The following is a 20,616-nucleotide window of genomic DNA, read 5'->3' as shown; positions in this document are numbered from 1 at the left end:
TTTTTTCTTTGTTGTTGTTAAAGATGAAGAAGTTTGAGAGTGTGATGGATGGAAAATGGAAAAGTTTAGCTGGTTGAGAATTGGCGCCGATTGCGTCCCGCGTCTAATTACTCGACCAATCAGAGAGCAGGGATTCAAGTTGAACGTAAACAGCCGTGGGGCGTTCAAATGCTCCAGAAACATGGCATTTTAGGGAATCGTTTCTAAAACAGTGTACCTATCTTGTCTTGTTCAGTTTGTAATCAAAAAGTTTCTTGTGCAATTAATGCGAAGTACCAACCATTCCCACAGAACCAATTAAGAGCAGATGTGCCCACTTTATTTTCATTCATCAAATTGATGGACTCATTAGGACAACAGGCGCAGCATTCATTGTTTTATAATCACTGCGCTGGAAACTATGAGACTATCCCTGAGAGATTTGTATTTCAGGTGAAGTTATCATCGATCCAGCATGCATGTTTTTGGACTGTCGGAGGAAACTGCATAACAGGAGAAAACCCATGCATTGCACAGGGCGAGCATGCAAACTCCAAGATAAGGCAAAGGACAGCAAATTTATTTATACAACACCATTCAAACACGAGGCAATTCACAGTGCTTCACAATGACATAAAAGCAGTACATCAAGGCAAGACATTAAAATAAAGGAATGGGTATAAAAAGGGTGAATTTATAGAATAAAAGCTTTATTGGGATTAAGGGAATAAAACAAGTAAAATCTATTGTTTATTCTAAAGTCTGAGCAAATAATAGTTTTAAGTGTTTCAGCAATCCTCAGGTGGTCAGGATCCAGCCTACTGAAAATAAGTGCATAAACAAGTTTCCCTCAATATTGTCTAATCAGAATCCTTCATATTTTTCAGATTTTTGTTATTGTCTTAATGTGGCTGTTGAATTTCAGGTCTGAGTCCATGATTACGCCCAGATTTCTGACTTGATGTCCGGACATGGAGTCAAGATGAGCGCTGACCTTTAACCTTTGATGGTTTAAGTATGTCTTCTTGTGAGAATATAACTTGTCATGAATCTGGGTAAGTAGGAGTTTACCAATCTAGTTAGTTTCTGTCATGAGTTTTGGTGAGTTAAAGTTTCCAGTTTCTATTTTTACTCGGTGGAAAGCAGAGGAAAGTGTGACGTCACCACCCTGATAGGAAGTGGTGAATGGTTGGCCCCGCCCCTCCCGGCAGATCGACTGGCCCCGCCCCTCCGGCAGGCGCTAACGTGGACGTCTGAGTGAGGCTCTTCACAGAGGAGGAGAAACTACAGCAGGAGGAAATACTCTCCCAACCCGCTCAGTTTTTTTTTTTCTGTTGTTGTTGTTGGACAGAGCACTCCCTTTAAAATGGCGTACCACAATTCGTACCGAGGCGCTCCGCAAATCAACGCTCCCCCGGACCAGAGCTTCCTGTGGAATATCTTCCAGAGGTGAGTGTGTGGACGGACGGCGGCTCGCCTCGCTTCTCTGACACTCCTTCCGCAGTGAAAGCTGCGGAGACAAGACTGGGTGGTGCTGATACAAAATATTAATTTGACAGCTTGTCTTTTTTTTTTATTTAATTCGTATTCGTGTCCTTCCCGGCTGAGTGGATGGAGTGATTTACCAGTTTTGAATCTCTGTCGACTCTACGTTCATTAAGTGTGCGTTTCATTACTACACCTCGGCAGCGCCGCTCGGCTGCATTGTTTTTCAAACGGTGTTAAAATGAAGTCAGATGAGTTGTCTGGGACCTCTAGGAGTCCTTGAGGGGGGTTTCCCCCAGCTGCAAAAACAAAAGACAGCTCAAACTTGTATGTCAAACATGACAGATTACCTCAATGAATGACTTGTGTCACAACCACTTGTGTCTGTGCTTCAATTTGTACCAAATTAGTAGAAACAACATTTCCAGTGGGTTCCCTTAAGGAGGAGATCCTGGCCGTAGTACCCCTACATGACGCAGTCTTTCTATTTACAGGAGGTTGATGTCATTATATACATCCCTACAAGCACAAAAATATTTTTGGATTAATGCTTTTCCACCACAGTTGAGATTTTACAGTGACTGCCATGACCACTGATGGCGATCACTTTCACCACAGCCCCTGTCAAAAAGTGTGTCAGCAGCTAAGAAGGTCGTAGTAGTAGGCACTGAGAGAAGTGTTGATGTGTGTTGGCCTCTGGTAATAGTAAGCTATAGAGTTATGTAATACTGCAGAGGATTTTTTTTTTTTCCCTTCTTCTCCCTTACAACACTGAGAGGCTGCTGGCATTGAGGCTTCAAACAGCCTTAACAAATTATTTATGTATGGTGCAAAACCTCAGAGAAATCAGGCCGGGTGTAAACACTTTGTCTGGTGTGTACCTTCCTGTGTCTCTGTCACGGACGCAGCATGTCTCATGACTACCATGTACTGAGTCATCATCAGATATACGAGATAAACACAGGCATTATGACCGCATCTCTCATATGAGCTGCTGATGTTGCCTCATCTGCTTCCTCCTGGTGAATATCTAGCAGAGCTGCGCTGGAATTCCCTCAGTCATGTGATCAAGAGTCAATAGAGCATGGTTGACGCGGGACGCCTCTCAATCCCTGTGTCACACACAGACACACACCTACCGATTCATGACTCACCGGCCTCCTCTTGAAGAGCTTTTGGAAATCCACCGACACACACCGTCGCACACAACCTTTGTCCTGTCTGATCACGACTCTGCCTGTGTGGGTGTGTCAGAGGAGCCATTCATTCTCGAGGCGTTCAGCACATGGTGGACATGAGAGCAGGCAGCGTTGTTTGTTACTTAGCGTCTTATTTTCAGTCTGTTGTTGAAGCGTAATCACTCCTGTGTCTTGGATCGGTATGAATCACCAAGAAGTCTGTTTCACGACGAGTGACGCTGGTATGACAAAAATGCTTGCACCCTGCCCTCTAAGACGCCACAATCCTTCGAGACAGTGGAGATTTGTTGCTATGGAACGACAACAATGTTCACCAAGTGTCTGACCGTCTCTTAACATATTCAGACTTGTAGGATTAAAGTGTTCTAACAACAACTGAGCAGATTGGCTGAAACACAAGTAAGATCCATATTCAAAAGGAGTCATCGCACAACTTAAACATTATATCAGAGGTTGTACCAAAGAACTATTTGCCTCGGTTGGCAATGACAGCAAATTAGGAACAGATTTCAACAGATTACATAATGTAGGGTTGATCTTTTTCTGCAGCAGTGAAATCCACTGTTCCAACACCAGGATCTTCTTCAGCCTTTCCTCCATTTCAGCCAAACAGACATTGCCTCTCTCTTGGATCACTTATGTGGAAAGTAGGACGAGCATTTGTTCCAAAAAACCGTATTCATATGAGACCGCTAAATAGGAAACAGTGAAACGCTGGGAAAACGGAAAACCAACCCAGTCATGCTGTTTCACACCGGTCCTCCGCTCCGTGTACAAGCTCATTATTTGACAGTGTAAAGATGGAAACACCAGATGTTTAACTGTCTGTTCTGCCAGCAATGGGAAGGTTTAATGATGCTTTCACTGTTTCTTCTTTTGTTTTGTTTTTTTGCTTCTTCTTTTTTTAACCGGTGAGGTAATTCTACTTGCGCCTGAGTGACTCAGTTGGTGAGAACAGGGAAAGGAGGAATAGCGAGAAAACTGGAATTTTAATACACACACACACACGGTTATTTGAGTAAGTCTATTAATGTTTGGTGAAGGCAGGGTACCCCTTCAGCCTGCACCCACTGAGCCACTCCTCACCTTCAGTGTGACAAAAAGCTCATTTATAAAGAGGTTGTTTTTCCCTTCCAAGAAAACTGAAGGAGGTTTGTTTACTTTGTTTTTTTTTTTTTTTTTCACCCAAGAGGGGGGCGGTAAAGTATATAAACACACACACACACACACACACACACACACACACACACACACACACACACACACACACACACACACACACACACACACACACACACACACACACACACACACACACACACAAACAAACGCTTATACATATACATTATTACAGGACAGAAAACCTAAAAAGGCAGTCAACATGGAGGAGAAACGTCACATCGAGGGGTTAAAATCCAGCTCACTAAGTCAGGACTGGGATTGGTGTACAGTTTTTTTGGATTTGGGGCTTCCCCATCTCCCACCCTCCCTCCACTCCTCCTCTTCCCCTCTTCCCCTCTTGGTATTCCGACTGTTTGTTAAATGAGCTCTGCGTCCACAGGTTGGGCTGGGGAGGTTGCTAGGGAGCAACTGAGTCATGGGATGTGTGACCGAGCGGCCTCCTGAAACTGCGAGAGCCATTATGTGTGCCGCTCTCCAGCTGCCCAACGTTTTGGTGTCTTCTAGGCATCTCAGGAAAAAAAACAACATTATTTCTCGCAAGGTTTTGTGAATGTCGTCATTCTTGCGTCACAATATTGGCTATTTTGAGTCGTCACCTTTTTCAGTTGTAAGATTTCACTCTGTTGATTCTTCCGTGGACGTGATGAGAAAGACGATATGTTGGGAAGACCTGATGAATTACTGCAGCAACAGCTTGAAGAGGACTGAAGAGCTGAAACAGTTGAATAGTTTCATATTGTTTCCTCTGAAGTGCGAAACATTACGTTAGACTCTGACACAGATTTTCCCTCATTTTATGACCTTTTATAGTGTCATTGATTATGATAATTAATATGATCCTAAACCGCAGCTCTTTTAGTGATGAAACTTTCTTCGTCCTGAATAAATCGGCCCATAGATTTTCCCAGGCTTAGTGGTGTAGTGGTTGGCGCTCTTGCCTCGCATCAAGAAGCCCCTGGTTTGATTCCAAGTCATTGAGTTTTCTGTGTACAGTTGGCTTTTATTCCCTGTGCATGTCAGGTGTTGGTTATACCCTGGATTTCTCAAAGGTTTGACATGTTTACATGGTAGATGGAAAGAATTTCCCCGGCTCCACAACAGGGCACCCGTCCATTCTTCTTATATGCTTCATCCAACTGAGCCCAGCTGAAATCCCTGAACTGAAAACTGAACTTCTTGACAATGCTCAGTGTAAACAGAGAAACTGATCTTTTCTGAAACGCCGGTACGGCCAATGCAAACTCCAGCCGTAGTAAATTGCTTTGCACGTGCGCGACAAGTCCAGGAATAACATTGAATGAATTCCTGTGAAGTTTGTGCCATTTGCCCTTTTGGATTTAACAGCCGATTATTCTCCAATTAAGTGGACATTTACTACAATCCTGGATCACATGTAGACAAACTGGAGGTTTCAGTCGATCGTTGTCATGTAAACAGGTCCTTAGAATCACGGATGAAGTCTCATATTGTTGGACTGGCTCAAGCCCACGAGTATTCTCAACGTGAGGTGAGAGTGCAAACCACTGCACTATCATGTGCCCTCCGAAGACATTCCGCTTATTTTAATATGTGTTATTCTAGTACTTCCTGTTGTGTTGACGGCTTCAAAACTACTTCAAAAGATGTTCAGTGGAAGTGTTTTTTTTATTTTTTTGATAGCTATATGAATTAAACTGTATAAAGTGGTGCTTTGAGCCCACGGTACCACTGTAAAGACACTTATCTGCAGCAGTCGTCTGCTCTGTGTTTGTTTGCCGTTATCACTTGAAAGAAAATATGTTGCACCATCTGAAATTCTTGCAAGTTGACACTTTGCTGGTAGCAGTGAAAGTTGCTTTCACAGGCGGCAGGATTCAGTTTCACTTTCGCCGGCTCTGCATCAACACACACACACACACACACACGCACTTATTCACACACAGGCGCTTAGAGTTGATCGGGGCGCTTTGCTCAGAGCTACAAGCTGCTTTGTGTTCCCTGATTATAGACCTCCATTCATTCTTTGTGGACTGTTGAAATACTAACACACGCTCCGAGGGGTAAAGTTTCACCTGGTGAGTGAGGAAGGCCGCCGCTATTGTGTGCTGGATTGTGCGTGGGTGTGAAGTGGTTAAAGCGGGCGGTATCTAATCTGTGTTTTTTCTTCCCCAGGGTCGACAAGGACCGGAGTGGTGTGATATCAGACTCCGAGCTTCAGCAGGCCTTATCGAATGGTATGTTTCTGTCTCTCGGTCTCTGTTTTGTTAATTTCTTTTCATATTTTGTTTTTCTTTGAGCATATTTCTTTGCCCCTGTCACTGGCTCTCCTTTCTTCATTTATTATTTTCTCCCTGCCTCATCTTTGATCGCTCTCTCTCTCCCGTCTCCTCGTCACACACCGCTGGTCTCTGCTTCTCTTTGATTTAAGTCACTGCTGAGCCCAAGCAAAAAAAAAAAAAAAAAAGAAGAAGAAAGCATCAGGATTTTATTTTTATCTCTGGGTGGCAGGTGACGTGAAAAATAAATGAATGAAGTTTTATTTTTAGCCTCGGACTAAAGAGAAGCAGGTGGAAAGTTTATCAGGCCAACGTCAAATAGAACGGCTCTGATATACTTTCAGTGTTGACGGTTAACGCACCTCAACACAGCACTTGATATTATATGTGGATTCAGCCTTGGTCCTCAAAGTCCTGACGGCGTCAGATTTATTTCTAATGCCTCATGATATGAAATGTGAAGCAAATGCAGCTTAATCCATGATGTTGATGCTTGTAGTAAGATCAATCAACTGCATTTAAAAAGTTTGATTATGGCTTTTTTCCCCCTATTTTCTCTGCAACATAAATGGTGGAAGTACAAGAAATATCTTTCAATCTTCTCACGAACTACCTTCTGTCATAAGTAGTTTAATTATAACAAACTTAAAGATTTTTCTTGTGTTTTGCGAGCAGCTGAAGACTATTTGATTTAATTGCTTTGGCATATTTGCCTGTGGGGCAGTTTGCTCTGGATACTACTATGATGGGAGACAAACTATTTCTGGAACCAAACTAAACTGGCTGATAAAATACCATTTATAGTATAAAAAGCCCTTGTCCTGTCTTTTTACTTCTACAGTGTTGAACATGAGACTGTTTAAAAATAGCTACAATAAATCACATGTCTGTCAGTATATAAATAGGGTTATTATAGACTGAAATGTAGGTCAGATTAATTTTTACTTGTCACGCTTTGTAACTCAAGAATTCTTTAATGTCATTCATACAGTTACATGACACAATGGGGGGGTGGAGGTGTGTCTGCCTTTCCTGAAATCCACGATTATTCCTGCAAGAGCAAACATGACATATGAGTTGCTGCTGTCCAGGTGGGTGAGGACTGGGTGGACCACTGATGAGATGGCATGGTCAGTGGAGCAGTTCCTCCTGTAGACGTAGTGATGAAGGGCCACAGCGACATTGCTGCACTCTATTATGTTGGCCATAATAACCAGCCTCTCAAAGCACTTCATGACTACTGTGGTGAGGGCTACCAGCCAGCAGTCATTGGGGATGGAGACGACTCTCTGCCAAACGCATCGTATTTCACTTCAAATATGTTTTTGTCAAAATCTTGTTCATCACCAGATTTTTTATAAAGGAAACGCTTACACGCTTAGTTTTACGTAACGTAACTCAAACTATGTCTCTGAAGGTCAATGCCGCTGTGACTTCGTATTTTATTAGTTTTCTTTGAATGGGTTAGGGTCAACTTAGGGTCGGTGACTCCCATCTTATTTTTTTTTTAACTCCTCGTATCACCCAATCTGTAAGAAAGGCTGCAGAACATTACGGTGAAGCCAAACATGCAACGTCAGAGCACACGAAGCATGGCACATCTCCTGGAACCGCTGGTGTCAACAGTTTAGGGGAAACCACCGGGTAGACTTGTACCAATGGAAGGTCAAGATCTCTTAGAAAATCAGGTTACTTAAGAAGAACCAGGAAAGTCTCTTTTCAAGGCCCTTTTAATCCAACACGCCTTCGTGTGGCCACAAAGCTATGATGAATTCATTTTACCTTTTCTTACAATGCCGATGTCTTACTTTGTTCAAACATGTTCTTCTTGACTTGAAATAGACGTTTAATATATGTTTAATGTTCACAGCATGAGCTGTCTCAAAGCAGCATTTAATCAGTCACATACACTCCATAACAGACACACCAACGGTAGCGGAGCTTCTATACGATGTACTCCTCCTCTAACAGAAGGTACTTGGAGCTTAGCACCTTGTGTCGGGGATAATCTCACACACTGAGCAGGTTTTCTTTAGATGGCTTGACCACCTGAACCACAACCCTCAAAAATGACAGTCCTGAACAGTCTCCACTACGTAACTGAGCATGAGCAAACACTTTCAATTGTATAGAGGCAATTCCTCTTAAAGCTCGCTTCATCAAAATGCATAAATATTGATGTTTTTCCTTCAACATGCCGGTTGGCTGTCTTTCCTTCAGCAAAAAAATCATGCACGTATTAAGCATGTGCGTTTTTAGTGTGAATGGGAAAATGTGTGTCCGCTCCCCAGCCGGCACCTGAAATATTAATCGATAACCTCATTCAGTGTTTAATTAATGTCGAAAGCTTGGCTGCCACGCAACTGCCCACAACACGTTAGAACCACTGGGCTTCACGCAGCAGGGCTGTGTTTCGAGGAGGCTTCACATTTAAAACGGCACAAAAGGAAGTTTCTTTTCTAGATTGGTTGACGAGTCCAGAAAACGATTTGTATGACTAATCACTTCATGAAATACCCACGAGTTACCTAAAAACAGTCACAGTTTGGGATCCGTTGGATTTCTATGATTGCAGCCAAAGCTGTAAACGGCTCATGAAAAATCTGCTCCCGAGATATATTTTCAGCGCTTAATAAAACTGTCAAAGGCTGCTTCTGTCTTTAGGTTTTCATGAGGTTACCCACAAGCATGGGTGCTCATACTGAGCAGCCAAATAAAAGCCGTGTTTGGGGAATAATCCTAGCAGCTTGAGTGCATTGCTGCAGAATGACGGCTAATCTGATCCGAGCCTGGGAAGAAATGACTCAAAATTCAGCATGAAAAAGACGCCGGGATACAACACGAGGATTACAGCTGCTGGTGTTGGAAGTGCAGTCACTCTTGTTTTTATGTAGTTCAGGTGGAGACGGATTCAAGTGGGCTTATGGGTTCATTATGCATCGGGCCTCCTAAACAAATAAGAAAAGACATATACTTAAGATTTCGCTGGCAGACGTAGGGAACGGTGCTAAATCAATCACACAGGTCATCTTCTCCACTCTTATCTTTGTAGGGAAAGGGAGTTTTCTTTTTTTATGCTTCCTTTTGCTGAGAAGGGCTGCCACAGCGGAGCGCTTGAGAAAAGAAATCCATTTTCTTGCCATACGTACGACTGTACCAGCATATTTTCTTGACCTTGCGACAGCAGCACCTAATGAGACGTAGATTTCAGGGAGACGCTCGCCCAGAAACTGTGGTGCAGGTTGATGTTTGTCCTCTCATTAAAATATAATGGCTTCCCCATCAAGTTTTGTGCCTGAACCTCTCCTTCTGCTTTTCAAAGACTTTTGAACAGATTACTCTACCCAAAAACCCATTTTAAATGTTTTTTTGTGGGCACTTCAAAGGAGGAGGAAAAAGAAGTGTTGAAGCAAGCAGCAGTAGCGGCAGCAGCAGCAGTGAAAGAAGCTGTTATCAGGGCAGTGCGCAGCGGCTCTGGCTCAGCATACTGATTAGTGTTCCTGTGTTTGTGTATGCATGCATGGACACATGTATTTCTCGAGTGTGAGTGTGTTGATTTCATCTCATTATTTGCCAATGGTCAGTGTGAGCGCTGTTTTTGTTTGTGGACTTGGCGTGCTTGTGTGTTCCCTCACAGTTGTGCGTACGTGTCTCGCTGTGCGTGCGTGTAATGAACGGCAGGTTTCCCGGCACGGTCTTCACCGGCTCATTGCGTACCGTGACGTGACACGGAGCCAGCGAAGCCGAACACGCACACCGCACTGCATCCTGTCCTGCAGCTTGCAAACTTGCACCACCAACCCCGTCGCTCTTTGACGGTCTGTTGTGGCTCTACTGACCCTGCGAATGCTGCGTTTACTTACATCAGTTTCCTTCCATTGACCCAGCTTTCCGGCCATGGCACTGTAATCCATCTCTTGTTCGCCTACCTCCTCCTCCCCCCCCGCCCCCCACTCTTCTCTCTCCTGGGTGTGGAGAGCAGCGAGTATCAAAGCCCTGAAGCGAGGCAGGGATGGCTGCTGTTTACACTCATCCTTCACATCTTTCTTCTCAGTCCTCGGTTATGGTCCAAATGTGTAGGGTAATATAAGACACAATGGCTTAATATGCACTAATTCAGTTTAATATATGGATTCTTGCTTAGACACTTGAAATCAAGACATATTCAACCTGTCCAATTGGTCGGTATTATTTTCTGATTACAAATAAATGTCACTTCTTCCAGGCATATTTTCGCCATTACTAGTGTTTTTAGCTTGATGTCGTCTTAATTTTTTGGGATGCGAAGTCGAACAAATGATTTATCTCACTAAAATCAGACTTGTTGAGATTCTGAGATGCAGGGGAGCAGATTTCGTTTGGATGGAAAGAAGACGGATGTACGTGTAAGATGTCTCTCCTCTCCTATCTCGCCTCCCTAAATTCCTCCTGAGGATATGGCACCGGCTCTCTTCCTGCTGTGTCCTCTGTCTGTTTGTCCTCTCTTCTTTAGCCTCCCCCTCTGTTCCTCTATCTCCTTCCCGCTCTCTTTCTCTCTCGCTCTCTCGACTGCGTATCATCCCTGATGAGATTGTAATCGGCCCTGTGTGGTTGATGTGCGCGTTGTAGCTGCGTCATTTACTACAAATATGGCTTTCTCGGCCTTCTCTTTGCTCAGCAGTGAGCAGAGGAGATATTGTACCAACATGCTGTCGCGCTCCCAGCCGTCAGCCACTTCAGTTATTTATTTAGGTTTTGTCGCGCAAGTGATATTGTGAAATTGCTGACATGCAGGGCAGCATTTTGTAGAACTGTTAGTTTGAACTTGCAGCATATTTGACAGATTTTGACTCGGTTTAAAACGAGACTTGACCCAATTTTCTGGGTTTTTAAATTATATTCAACCCAGTTTGTATAGGATTTGATGGTTTTACTGATCAAATCGTTGAAAGCTCACTGGAACTCTTTTCTGCATCGCTTCAGTTCACACAGTTGAAGTGTTTTTCTTTCGCTCTCTCCCCATCGAAAGCTCATTTTATCCGCTATTGGCCAGCTCTCACATTTGCTCTTGCAATCGTCCAAAGCGTGCCAACGTGCAGTGTCAAATTCCTGTAATTTGACACCAGCGTCACACACTCGCACATTGTGATTGTGTTAAGTCTTTCTAAAAGTTGATTTATTTATTTTTACTGAATAAGTATAGCTCGTGTCATATCTAAGACATCCCATTAATCTAATAATAATTCATATAAGAAACAGTCTCCTAACAAGTATGAGGTCTGTGATTTTTAATGGCTTGTGTTTCAACCTAATATCTTGAAATTACTTGCAAATACATTTTCTAATTGCTTGTTATAAGTAAAATGCAAAAATGTCGGTGCTTGCAGTGTAGTGACTATTCATGTTGTGTTGTGGCGCTCATTTGAATGAATAAAATCATAAGGTTCGTAAACGCTACAGTGTGTTGGTCGGTGAATGACAGGTTTGCTGTTTGGAGAAATCCCAGAAGAAAGAACTAATTGATATTAATAATGATGAGACATGGTTGATAAGCCGGATAGAGTTTTGTGGTTTCTCTGCCATCAGTTGAATTTGAAAGTGTTTTTTCTTTTCCTTTCAAGGTCAAACTTGTGATTTGCTCAAACTGGGTGTGTGTTTCCAGAATCTGCGAGGTGCAAAGCTGAACATTTAAAATGTGTTTGGAGAAGTTTGCTTCTGTATGTACTTGCATTAGTGTTGTGTGTGTGTGTGTGTGTGTGTGTGTGTATAAGCATCTTGGTGAGTGCCGTCACGACTGTTATATGTACACACTGCGGTCGGCCCACTCTGTTTTTCCACCGGTCAGCCTGCCTCCCTCCTTTCCCAGTGAGAGAGCCCAGTGTACGGAGGGGACAGAGAGGGTATTGTCCCCATTTGCCATCAGACGCACACACACACACACACACACACACACACACACACACACACACACACACACACACACACACACACACACACACACACACACACACACACACACCTCAGCAGTCCTGACCACCTCACATTGGGCAGCCACAGTCCGTCTGGCAAACGTTGGTGACCTCACAGCGTGTGTGTGTGTGTGTGTGAGGAGCAGGAACGGTCACACCTTCTTGGTTGCTTCGCCTTTGGTCATTTTTGTGATGGTGCAATGCTACAAAAACATTAATGTAATTTGACCACAATAAACTCTACAGTTTTCCTGCTGGCTCAACATGAAATGAGGCCTTTTAAAACTCTACGTTTCCCCCGAAATTGTAACGTAACACCAATAATGTAAATTATTACAATCGCTAACCATTAGGATATGCTTTTTCTGTGAAGTTAGCTCCTAAAGTAATTGTATCAAATAAAAAAAACAGATTTGGCTTAATTAGAAAATATAGCATTAGCACGAGTGAATTCAGTTACGCTGACCAGTTTCGACAATTTTGCCTCAAATCAATATCCTTATGATACTTAATGTGTGGCTTTCTGTCAGCACTCCAACAGATAAATGAGGAAAATAGATTCTGGCCCAGTCCCCAGCTCCAGTGAGAGCCTGAGGCCACATCCCACAGCAGCTCCATCCACATCCACCCCAAACAGCTTCACCCATCAATAAAACAAACCCACCGAGAGGGACGGAGTGACTTCTGCCTCCTGCAGTACATCCAGCATTTCGCAGTCAGAAAGTGTAAAGTTTGACTCTCCTTAACTAATTTCTCATTCTTCATTCTTCATTTGGGGGCTCTAACTGCGCTCAAAAGTAAAATCGAGGTGAACAAAAAAACAATAGAATCAGATTTTCTCGGCTCTGCTCCGCATGAACCACTTTTATTTAAATGATGTGCTCTTATCTGAGCTCCAGCCGCTCGCTGCAAGCCTGCTTACCGCTGCCATAGCTGAACTGCAGAGGAAAAATCAGAAGCGAAGCAGCGCAGTGTGAAAAAAGGCTCCACAACGGTGGCAATGCGTTAAAATTCTGCACATGCCGTTTTAGGATCTGCAGATAGAGTTGCAGGGGATAATCTTAGGTCAGCAGAAGTGGGCAGGAGAGTTCAAGTTTCAGCAAGAGGAAGAGAACGCAAATGTTTTGTTCAGCTCATCTCCTCATGCCTCCTCTCTTTTGTTTAGCTTTCCTCCACTCGTCTTTTCTCTTTGACGTGTTTTTTTTTTTTTCTCTCTTCGCCGCATCCACCCTCTCTCACTCCTCTTTATTTCTGGGCCTGAACTGCTGGCGTGTTCGTAATAAGTTGCGATGGTGAGTCAGCGAGGATTGAGGTGCCCCTGATAAATCTCAGTGTCTTGAGAGTTGAGAGGCAGGCTATAAAGTATAAACGGCTACCCAAACGAAAGGCCCACCAGTCTTCTCCTCACCATTTAACTGACGGCTTTATTCGAGTATAAGTGAAGTTTATCCTTTAAGTGAAGAATGACTCAGTTTTTGTGGGGTTGAACGACCATGAAAAGCCACAAAACTCTTATATCATGTCTCTGGTGTAAAAAATAAATGCCTCCCACTTTGAATGTTTTTTTTTTTCTTCAGATTGTTGTTAGTGTGGGAAGCTTCTGTGGGAATTGACCATTGCCTCTGTCCTTCATGTGTCCAAGCACAGATCAGTTGCTCATTTGCAACAAGTGGCTGAAAGAAACGATGGCATGTCATTGACGTCACGCAGGATATCAATCATTTTTCAGCCCCCGACTTTATAGGTTCCTAGATAGGCTCACTCGGGTAACCAGTGCATTGCACTTTAGTATGCAGGATTAACAACATTAACATCTCTGTATGATGACACGAAGCAGAAAAAGCACGTCGAGATAACACGCGCATGCACAGGAAGAACACGCAAACATCACTTTTCCCGAGCATCCTGTTGAGTCATGACTGTGAACCCGCGACCAGTCGCTTTAGTTGCAGACAGCTTAAAATGCCACCGCGGGCCAAATTGGTGGATTTACCGCGGTAATACTGATCGTAATGGTGTTAATGTTTGGAGCAGGTCCCAGGAGTTTAGGATAGGGGCTGTTTACGGACTCGGGTTCTCAACTGTGCAAATTAATGTTGTCGCTCCGCCTGGACCTTTCCTGCAGTGACAAGTGAACATCTGCTGTCAAAAAAAAAAAAAGCGAAACCCTGCGTCCAAAATTGCTCCCTTGTTCAGTCATTCATGGCTCCCTGTATAATGCAAATGGGATTTTAGTAATGATCATCCGTTTTTTTTTTTTTTTTTTAAACCATCACTGACCGATGTGGAATTTAACAGTCGTCATTTTTCTCCACTATAGAATGCAGACGATGGCAGAGTGAGATTATTTTTTGATTCAGAGGTGCCATGGGGGCTTCTCTAAACACCAATTAACTGGAAAAATATTGTTATAAAGCATGTTGATAGTTCATTTGTCATGGCGGCTTTCTAACAACTGCCTGCAAATCATCAATATTGGTACTGTAACATTGAAATACTTTGTCCTGTCCACACAAGCTCAGCTGCTAAAATCCAAAGAAGGCAAAATGCAGTGTTGCATGAAGGAATTAAAGAGTCTCTGTGATGCTTGATTCACTTTAAACTCCTTACAAGTTCAAGTTTGAAATGGTCTGTAACTTGAAATGAAAGTACTTTTTCTGTACTATTTCCAGGTATTTGAAAACCTCTACTAACGAGGGAGACTGCAGCTCAAAGTCCAAAGTCACATTGAGAGGGTTTTGGTATCGGCAAAACTAATTGTAGGACACTAGGCTAGTAAATATATAAACACAAAGAACAATACAGTTGAACCTCAGAAAGCTTTTCATTGCCAGGTACGTTCAGCATACCAATAATTTATTTTGGGGGGTTTATGGGCAGCATTTGTTAATTCTTATCACACTCCACACGCTATGCAACGTGCTCGCACACCATTAGGAACAACTTAATGAGCCTGTTTACATATGATCGTAAAATGTGATAATGGGGCATCACATAATTGTAATTTCTGTATCTGATGTGTTTACGTGCACTCCAGAAAACATACAGGGGTCCCATGAAATAACCCATGAATAATCTTTTTCTGCTTTTCACCCGTCTTATTCCTAATTAACTGTACGAACTCGTACTCGGAGCTCGAGCGGCGGACATTAAACTGTCACACAATGACGATCAGTCGTCATTGAGAACCACATAAACTAAAACGAGTCTTTATTTCCGATAAATGAATCATATTTTAATGGAATCTCCACGTTTTATCAAAACAAGCACAAAAGACAAATGGATTTATTTCACAAGTCGCACAAAATTTTAATAAGTCGCACAAACTGTGAGAGTAAATTACCTTTCAAACAATAATATATATATATTTTTTTTTTTTATTCCAAAATGTCAGGAATCAATATTATGTTATAAAAATAATTTTACCTACATAATTAGGAATACATTCATTAAAAAAAGTCAGAAATCTTTTCACAAGATACTTGCAGTACATCAGTGCTCTTAAAAATGGATATACTTATTAAAATGCACTTATTGTGACAGATTTTAATTAGTTAGAAAGACAAAACAAACATTTTAATGGGGAAAAACGTCCAATGTAAACTGCAATCTTAAGATAGTCGCACCAAAATAAAACTGATCCCCGCCGCCGCCACGGCAGCTTGTGTGCTTTATTAACTGAGTGGATCTTGTGGATAATTCACTCTTTAAAGCTTTTCTTCTTCCCTGATTCTTCCCTGTGCAGCTCTGTGGCCTTTCCTCAGCACGTTCTAAAGACATTATGCTGGATGTTTTTGTAACCTCTGCTCCTCTGTTTCACAGGCACATGGACTCCTTTCAACCCGGTGACGGTCCGCTCCATCATTTGTAAGTCACTGCTGACTGTGGCTCGGCCGCCACACTGCGACCTGTTGTACCGAGAGGCGGCGGCGGCGGCGGTTGTTGATTCCATTCGTTGCGACGAGCGCGTGATTAATTGATGAGCTTGTGAGCAATCGGAGCGAGGCCGTAAACAAACTCGGTCCCGTGATCCAGTTCTGCCGCACTAGTGGAAACCTGCAGCCGTTAATAAAGTGGAGAAGAGAGAGGATCTGGAAGGAAACGAGCAGGGCCGCCAGACTTTGAATATTTGTTGCTTTTAAGAAAATTGGAATCAACTGGCGACGATAAAAGCTTTTAAATGTCGCAGTAAGCTGAGGGCTTTTCCAGATCTCAGCAGATCTGCAATATAGTGTTTTTCCAATTAAACAAACTTTTCTGATTTAGATTTTGAACAGTATTTTGAAGAATGCAATATGAAAAATGTGTTGCCACTTTTGTCTGTAACACAGTTGACTGGTAGCATTAGCATAATTCTCAGCTGTTGTCTCAGTGCAGCTCTCTTACTATTTCACTAAACTCCTGTTTACTGGAGCAACGCCTCGTTATTCCTGGAGTGGCTCAGCCGTTCTAACTCCTGATGGTATGTGACGGATGCCTAATTATAAATAAGGAATAGCGTTAGGCTGTAACCACTGCTACTGAGATGCATTACAAACCCTTAAATACACATGAGCTCGTTTTCTCCACAAGTTCCTAAATATGTATTTTTTTTTAGAACTACTATCTCAATCATGGAGCGTCTTCCTCCGACTCTGTCTGATGTTGGAGTGATTTGGTCATTAGACCGACTCCGTCACTACAATAATGCACCAATGTTCACATTAATGATACAAGATCTAATCGCTTTTCCTCCCGTCTTTGTTCAGAAGTAACCAGAAAACTAATCTTCCTGAACGACCGTCTTTTGATTTATAGTTTTTTCACTCCAAATATTCCCCCCCCCTCCCCGGTCTTCTGTGCACTTTGTTTCCAATACGTTATGTGACTTCCACAGTAAATTCCCGTTATTCCAGCGGCGCCCCTTCCCACTGTACCATGCACTCTAAACCCATCGTGATAAGCCTCCCTTTGTGGGGAGGTAATTGGATTGAACTGCATGAGGGAGAGGAGTATCGATGGAGGGGGATCAAGCTGTTTTCTCTCTGTTATACAGTCTCGTGAGGGGGGGGGGGGGGGGGGGGGGGTTAGTCAAGTGTGAGTCTTTCTGAACCGCGCTGTCAACTCTCCTGTCCTCCAGCAGCCCAATAAAACTGTGTGTGACGCCCCACTGGCTCCGACTTCTCCGGATTTATACACAATTTGTAACGCGCCTCCTTTTCTCTCCCCCCGTCCCTCTTCCAGCCATGTTCGACAGGGAAAACAAAGGTGGCGTGAACTTTAACGAGTTTGCCGGCGTGTGGAAGTACATCACGGACTGGCAGAACATCTTCAGGACCTACGACCGGGACAACTCCGGCTTCATCGACAAGAACGAGCTCAAACAGGCGCTGACTGGATTCGGTGAGCAGCAAAGTATGCTTGTTGTTTTTAACTTTGCGATGGTGGAGGGCTCGCTCCGTGGCTGTTGTCTCTGCTTTCTCTGGGCGTGCAGGTCAGGTTTCAAGTCTTTTTAAGATCACTGTTCCAAAAGAAGAGCGCGCAGTTTCGCTCGCCGTCCGTGTAAGGAATACTTTCTGATTCCCACATTACCAATCATGCACAAGATGGAGACGGCTGAAAGTTTTAAGATCGGATCTTTAAGACTGCCGCAACCGCTTGGCATCGGTTTTAGATAAATGTTTGTTTACCTCTTTGAGACCTGTCTGCTGCCGTCTTCATGCTTTTGGTTGATATCAGCCGTAACCCTAATCTTAACCCAGAATGTACTCTGATTAAACTTTTTAAGGCAGCTAATGCAAAGTTTGTAGTTCTTCCAAGCTGTTTCGTTTTTTGCTTCTAGTTGTTGTCACTTGTATGTTTCTTGCAACAACTTCTGAGTTTTAGATCAGGTCATTTAATTTAACCGAGAACCAAATTAAAGATTAGGACTACTTTAGTGCTTTAGGGTGAAACCACCTCCTCATTAAAGCGATTTGTTTTTACAATCTGTGCTCTCAAAAGCCTCTGAAAAACACAAAAGCCTCTGTGACACCCACAACTACAAACACTGAGACGAACAAACTGAAAAACCTCCTAAACAATTTTCTTGTGATCTATAAATCCTCATTGACCCGGCCGAGGCTTCAGCCTGCATCTGTGGAGGCTGTGACACATTAGAAGCCTCAAATGCAGGTTAACTTGCCTGTTTGCTACTTTCTGCATGTTTGGACTTGATCTGAGTGATTCTACAAACGTTGATGTAAGAACTACCGTTAATATGACTGCAGACTTTTAAATCTGCAGCAGCTGGAGCCGGATGAAGATTTCTGGATCTTGTCTTCATTAATCAATAAACTGATTTTCTGTCTGAACCACTAGATTGAGATGAAGTTTCATGTGGAAGTAAAACCAAAGAAACCGAGGATTCTTCATTCTTTGTGTGGATGTCTTCACTAAAACAGTGTCCAGTAGTGCTTCCTGAGCTCCGGTTTAGGTTTAGCGGATACAATAATGCTCTAAACTGGTGTGTTCTCATTGCCACAGTATCACACGCAGGGCGCCGGCCTTAAAAATGCTTTTAATCGGAGCGTATCACAACACGTCTCTGCCACTTCCGAAACTCGTTAATCCACCCGAGTCGGCCCACAGCAGCTCGGCCCCGAGCACGCTGCAGCGGTGCCACAGTCAATTTAAAAATGTTATGGTTCACTAAAAAGTCATTACCTGGCCAAGGCCCTTGTGTACTTAGCTGCTCTGCCGTCTCACTGCCGAGGAGCTTTCTGGAACCTTTGGCTGATTCTCCCATCAGGTCCAGTAGGTGTCCGCGGTGAAGCCTACATTCAGAATGGGTTTCAGTTGGAATAGAAGAATCTGCTGAATTGAATTTGAGATGAAAACTGACTGGGATTGTTCTGCTGTGCAGGATATCGTCTGTCAGACCAGTTCTACGGTACGCTGATAGATAAGTTCGACCGCCAGAGGAAGGGACAGGTGGCCTTCGACGATTTCATCCAGTGCTGTATTGTACTACAGGTAAAGCATGCGTACTCAGACCTTTTTAATCGGTGTGTGTTTATTGGTAATATTTGGTATCTAAATCTAATCTTATCACATGTGAGGTAGGAAAATATCTTTTTTTCCCCCCACATACCTACACTATTACAAGAGGTTCTGTGCTGTTGCATTGAAAAGATTGAAAGTAACTCAAGGTTTCAAAAAGGAAATCACAGTCTTTGATTTTACTTGACACTGAGTGCTCATTCCCATTAACTGTAGATATATGCAGCGATCGAGGAGGCTGCCAAGTCTAACTGACGCTTGAAGAAATAAGAACTTCCTCGCTTGCTCAGCATGGAAGCTTTTGTCTTTTAGCCTGAGCTAAATTTAAATCCTGGACATGTCGATCGGTATCATTGTGCTTGTGTAGGTTTGAACATGAATGACTGTTTTGACTGAATTCCTCATTTTGTGCTCTCCCCACAGAGGCTCACTGATGTTTTCAGGCGGTACGACACAGACCAGGATGGCTGGATCCAGGTTTCATATGAACAGTATCTTTCCATGGTCTTCAATATAGTATAACGCACACGGATCACCAAAAAAAGAAAAAAAAAGAGCACAACTGGACACAACTGTGCCAAAGCTACAGGCACCTCCTGGATGTCTGCCATGGTGGACACTACAAGATTTTTTTTTTTTTTGTAAGTAATTTTTTTTTCAGCCCTGATTGGGCTGTAAATTTGAAAAAAAAAAAAAAAAAGACTTGATGATACCTTAAGTTTTTTTTTTTCTTCTTTTGAGGTTGTCATATCCTCCAGATGATAGTATTCATCTGGAAGCACAACATTAATGCTTCATTTATTTAAAAAAAAAAAAAAAAAAGATCTTGTAGTGTTTTTGTTGTTTGACCAATCTGAAAAATGTCTGTTGGGGACTCTGGGTTGGGAGGAATGATATGAACATCTGTTTCTGTCTGTCTGTTAGTCTGTCTGTTAATGTTGATAACATTTTTAATGTCTTAACTTTAATTGATAGAATTAAAAAAAAATATATATCTCTCTGTTGAGAATAAAATAATGCATTGTAAATATGATTTAAAATGCATTGCATGCTTTTTCAGGGAAATTTAACCCCACGTTGAAGCATGCGTTCCCTTTCTCTTGACTTTTCCTCTGCCCTGTTTTGCTCAAAGCCATGTTTACAAAAACTGTGAAAGCAGGTGACGCTCTGCTTTGGGATTCACTGACATGCCAGCTTACATGCCATATTTGTACAAACTTATTTTTAACAGCAAAATCTTCAAAATGTTAGAACATCTAATTTTTGGTAGAGGGTAAAGCATAATGCCTTTAGTATGGCCGATTTTTTTGTGCATGATGCCTTAAAATGTGTAAAAACAAACAACACAAAAGAGACATCTTTTATTAAAAAAATAAAGAAAAAATAAAGAAGACAAGTTGCTTTTGCCGTCATTATTTACAGTTGCTGAGTTTTCGTGTGCATTGCAGGGGGCCAGGTTGGCTCTGAACAAGCTCAATGTCGCCCCCTGCTGGGCTTTTGCCGTTTTTACCACTGCAATGCACCAAGTGTCCGGAACCTCGTGCGCGT

At 42.7% G+C, this 20,616-nt stretch overlaps 1 protein-coding gene across 3 annotated transcripts; it reads left to right on the top strand.

Annotated features, from left to right (window-relative positions):
• The first annotated feature begins 1,214 nt into the window (after positions 1-1,214).
• pdcd6 (programmed cell death 6) lies at positions 1,215-20,434 on the top strand. Of its 3 annotated transcripts, none has more exons than XM_080489628.1 (6): positions 1,215-1,428; positions 5,997-6,058; positions 15,871-15,915; positions 17,272-17,430; positions 18,932-19,041; positions 19,492-20,434. In XM_080489628.1, exons 1-6 carry the CDS (start codon positions 1,346-1,348, stop codon positions 19,588-19,590), a joined length of 558 nt encoding a protein of 185 aa, XP_080345754.1. In that variant the 5' UTR covers positions 1,215-1,345; the 3' UTR covers positions 19,591-20,434. The 3 variants fall into 3 exon arrangements, with proteins under 3 accessions (XP_080345754.1, XP_080345753.1, XP_080345755.1); XM_080489627.1 differs by having other exon boundaries at positions 17,272-17,442; XM_080489629.1 differs by lacking the exon at positions 1,215-1,428 and adding an exon at positions 5,764-5,899.
• The last annotated feature ends 182 nt before the right edge of the window (positions 20,435-20,616 follow it).

This window comes from Lipophrys pholis (genome assembly GCF_963383615.2).
Source record: "Lipophrys pholis genome assembly, chromosome: 20".
In the NCBI taxonomy this organism is placed as follows: domain Eukaryota; kingdom Metazoa; phylum Chordata; class Actinopteri; order Blenniiformes; family Blenniidae; genus Lipophrys; species Lipophrys pholis.
This window is presented reverse-complemented; position numbering and strand designations above follow the sequence as displayed.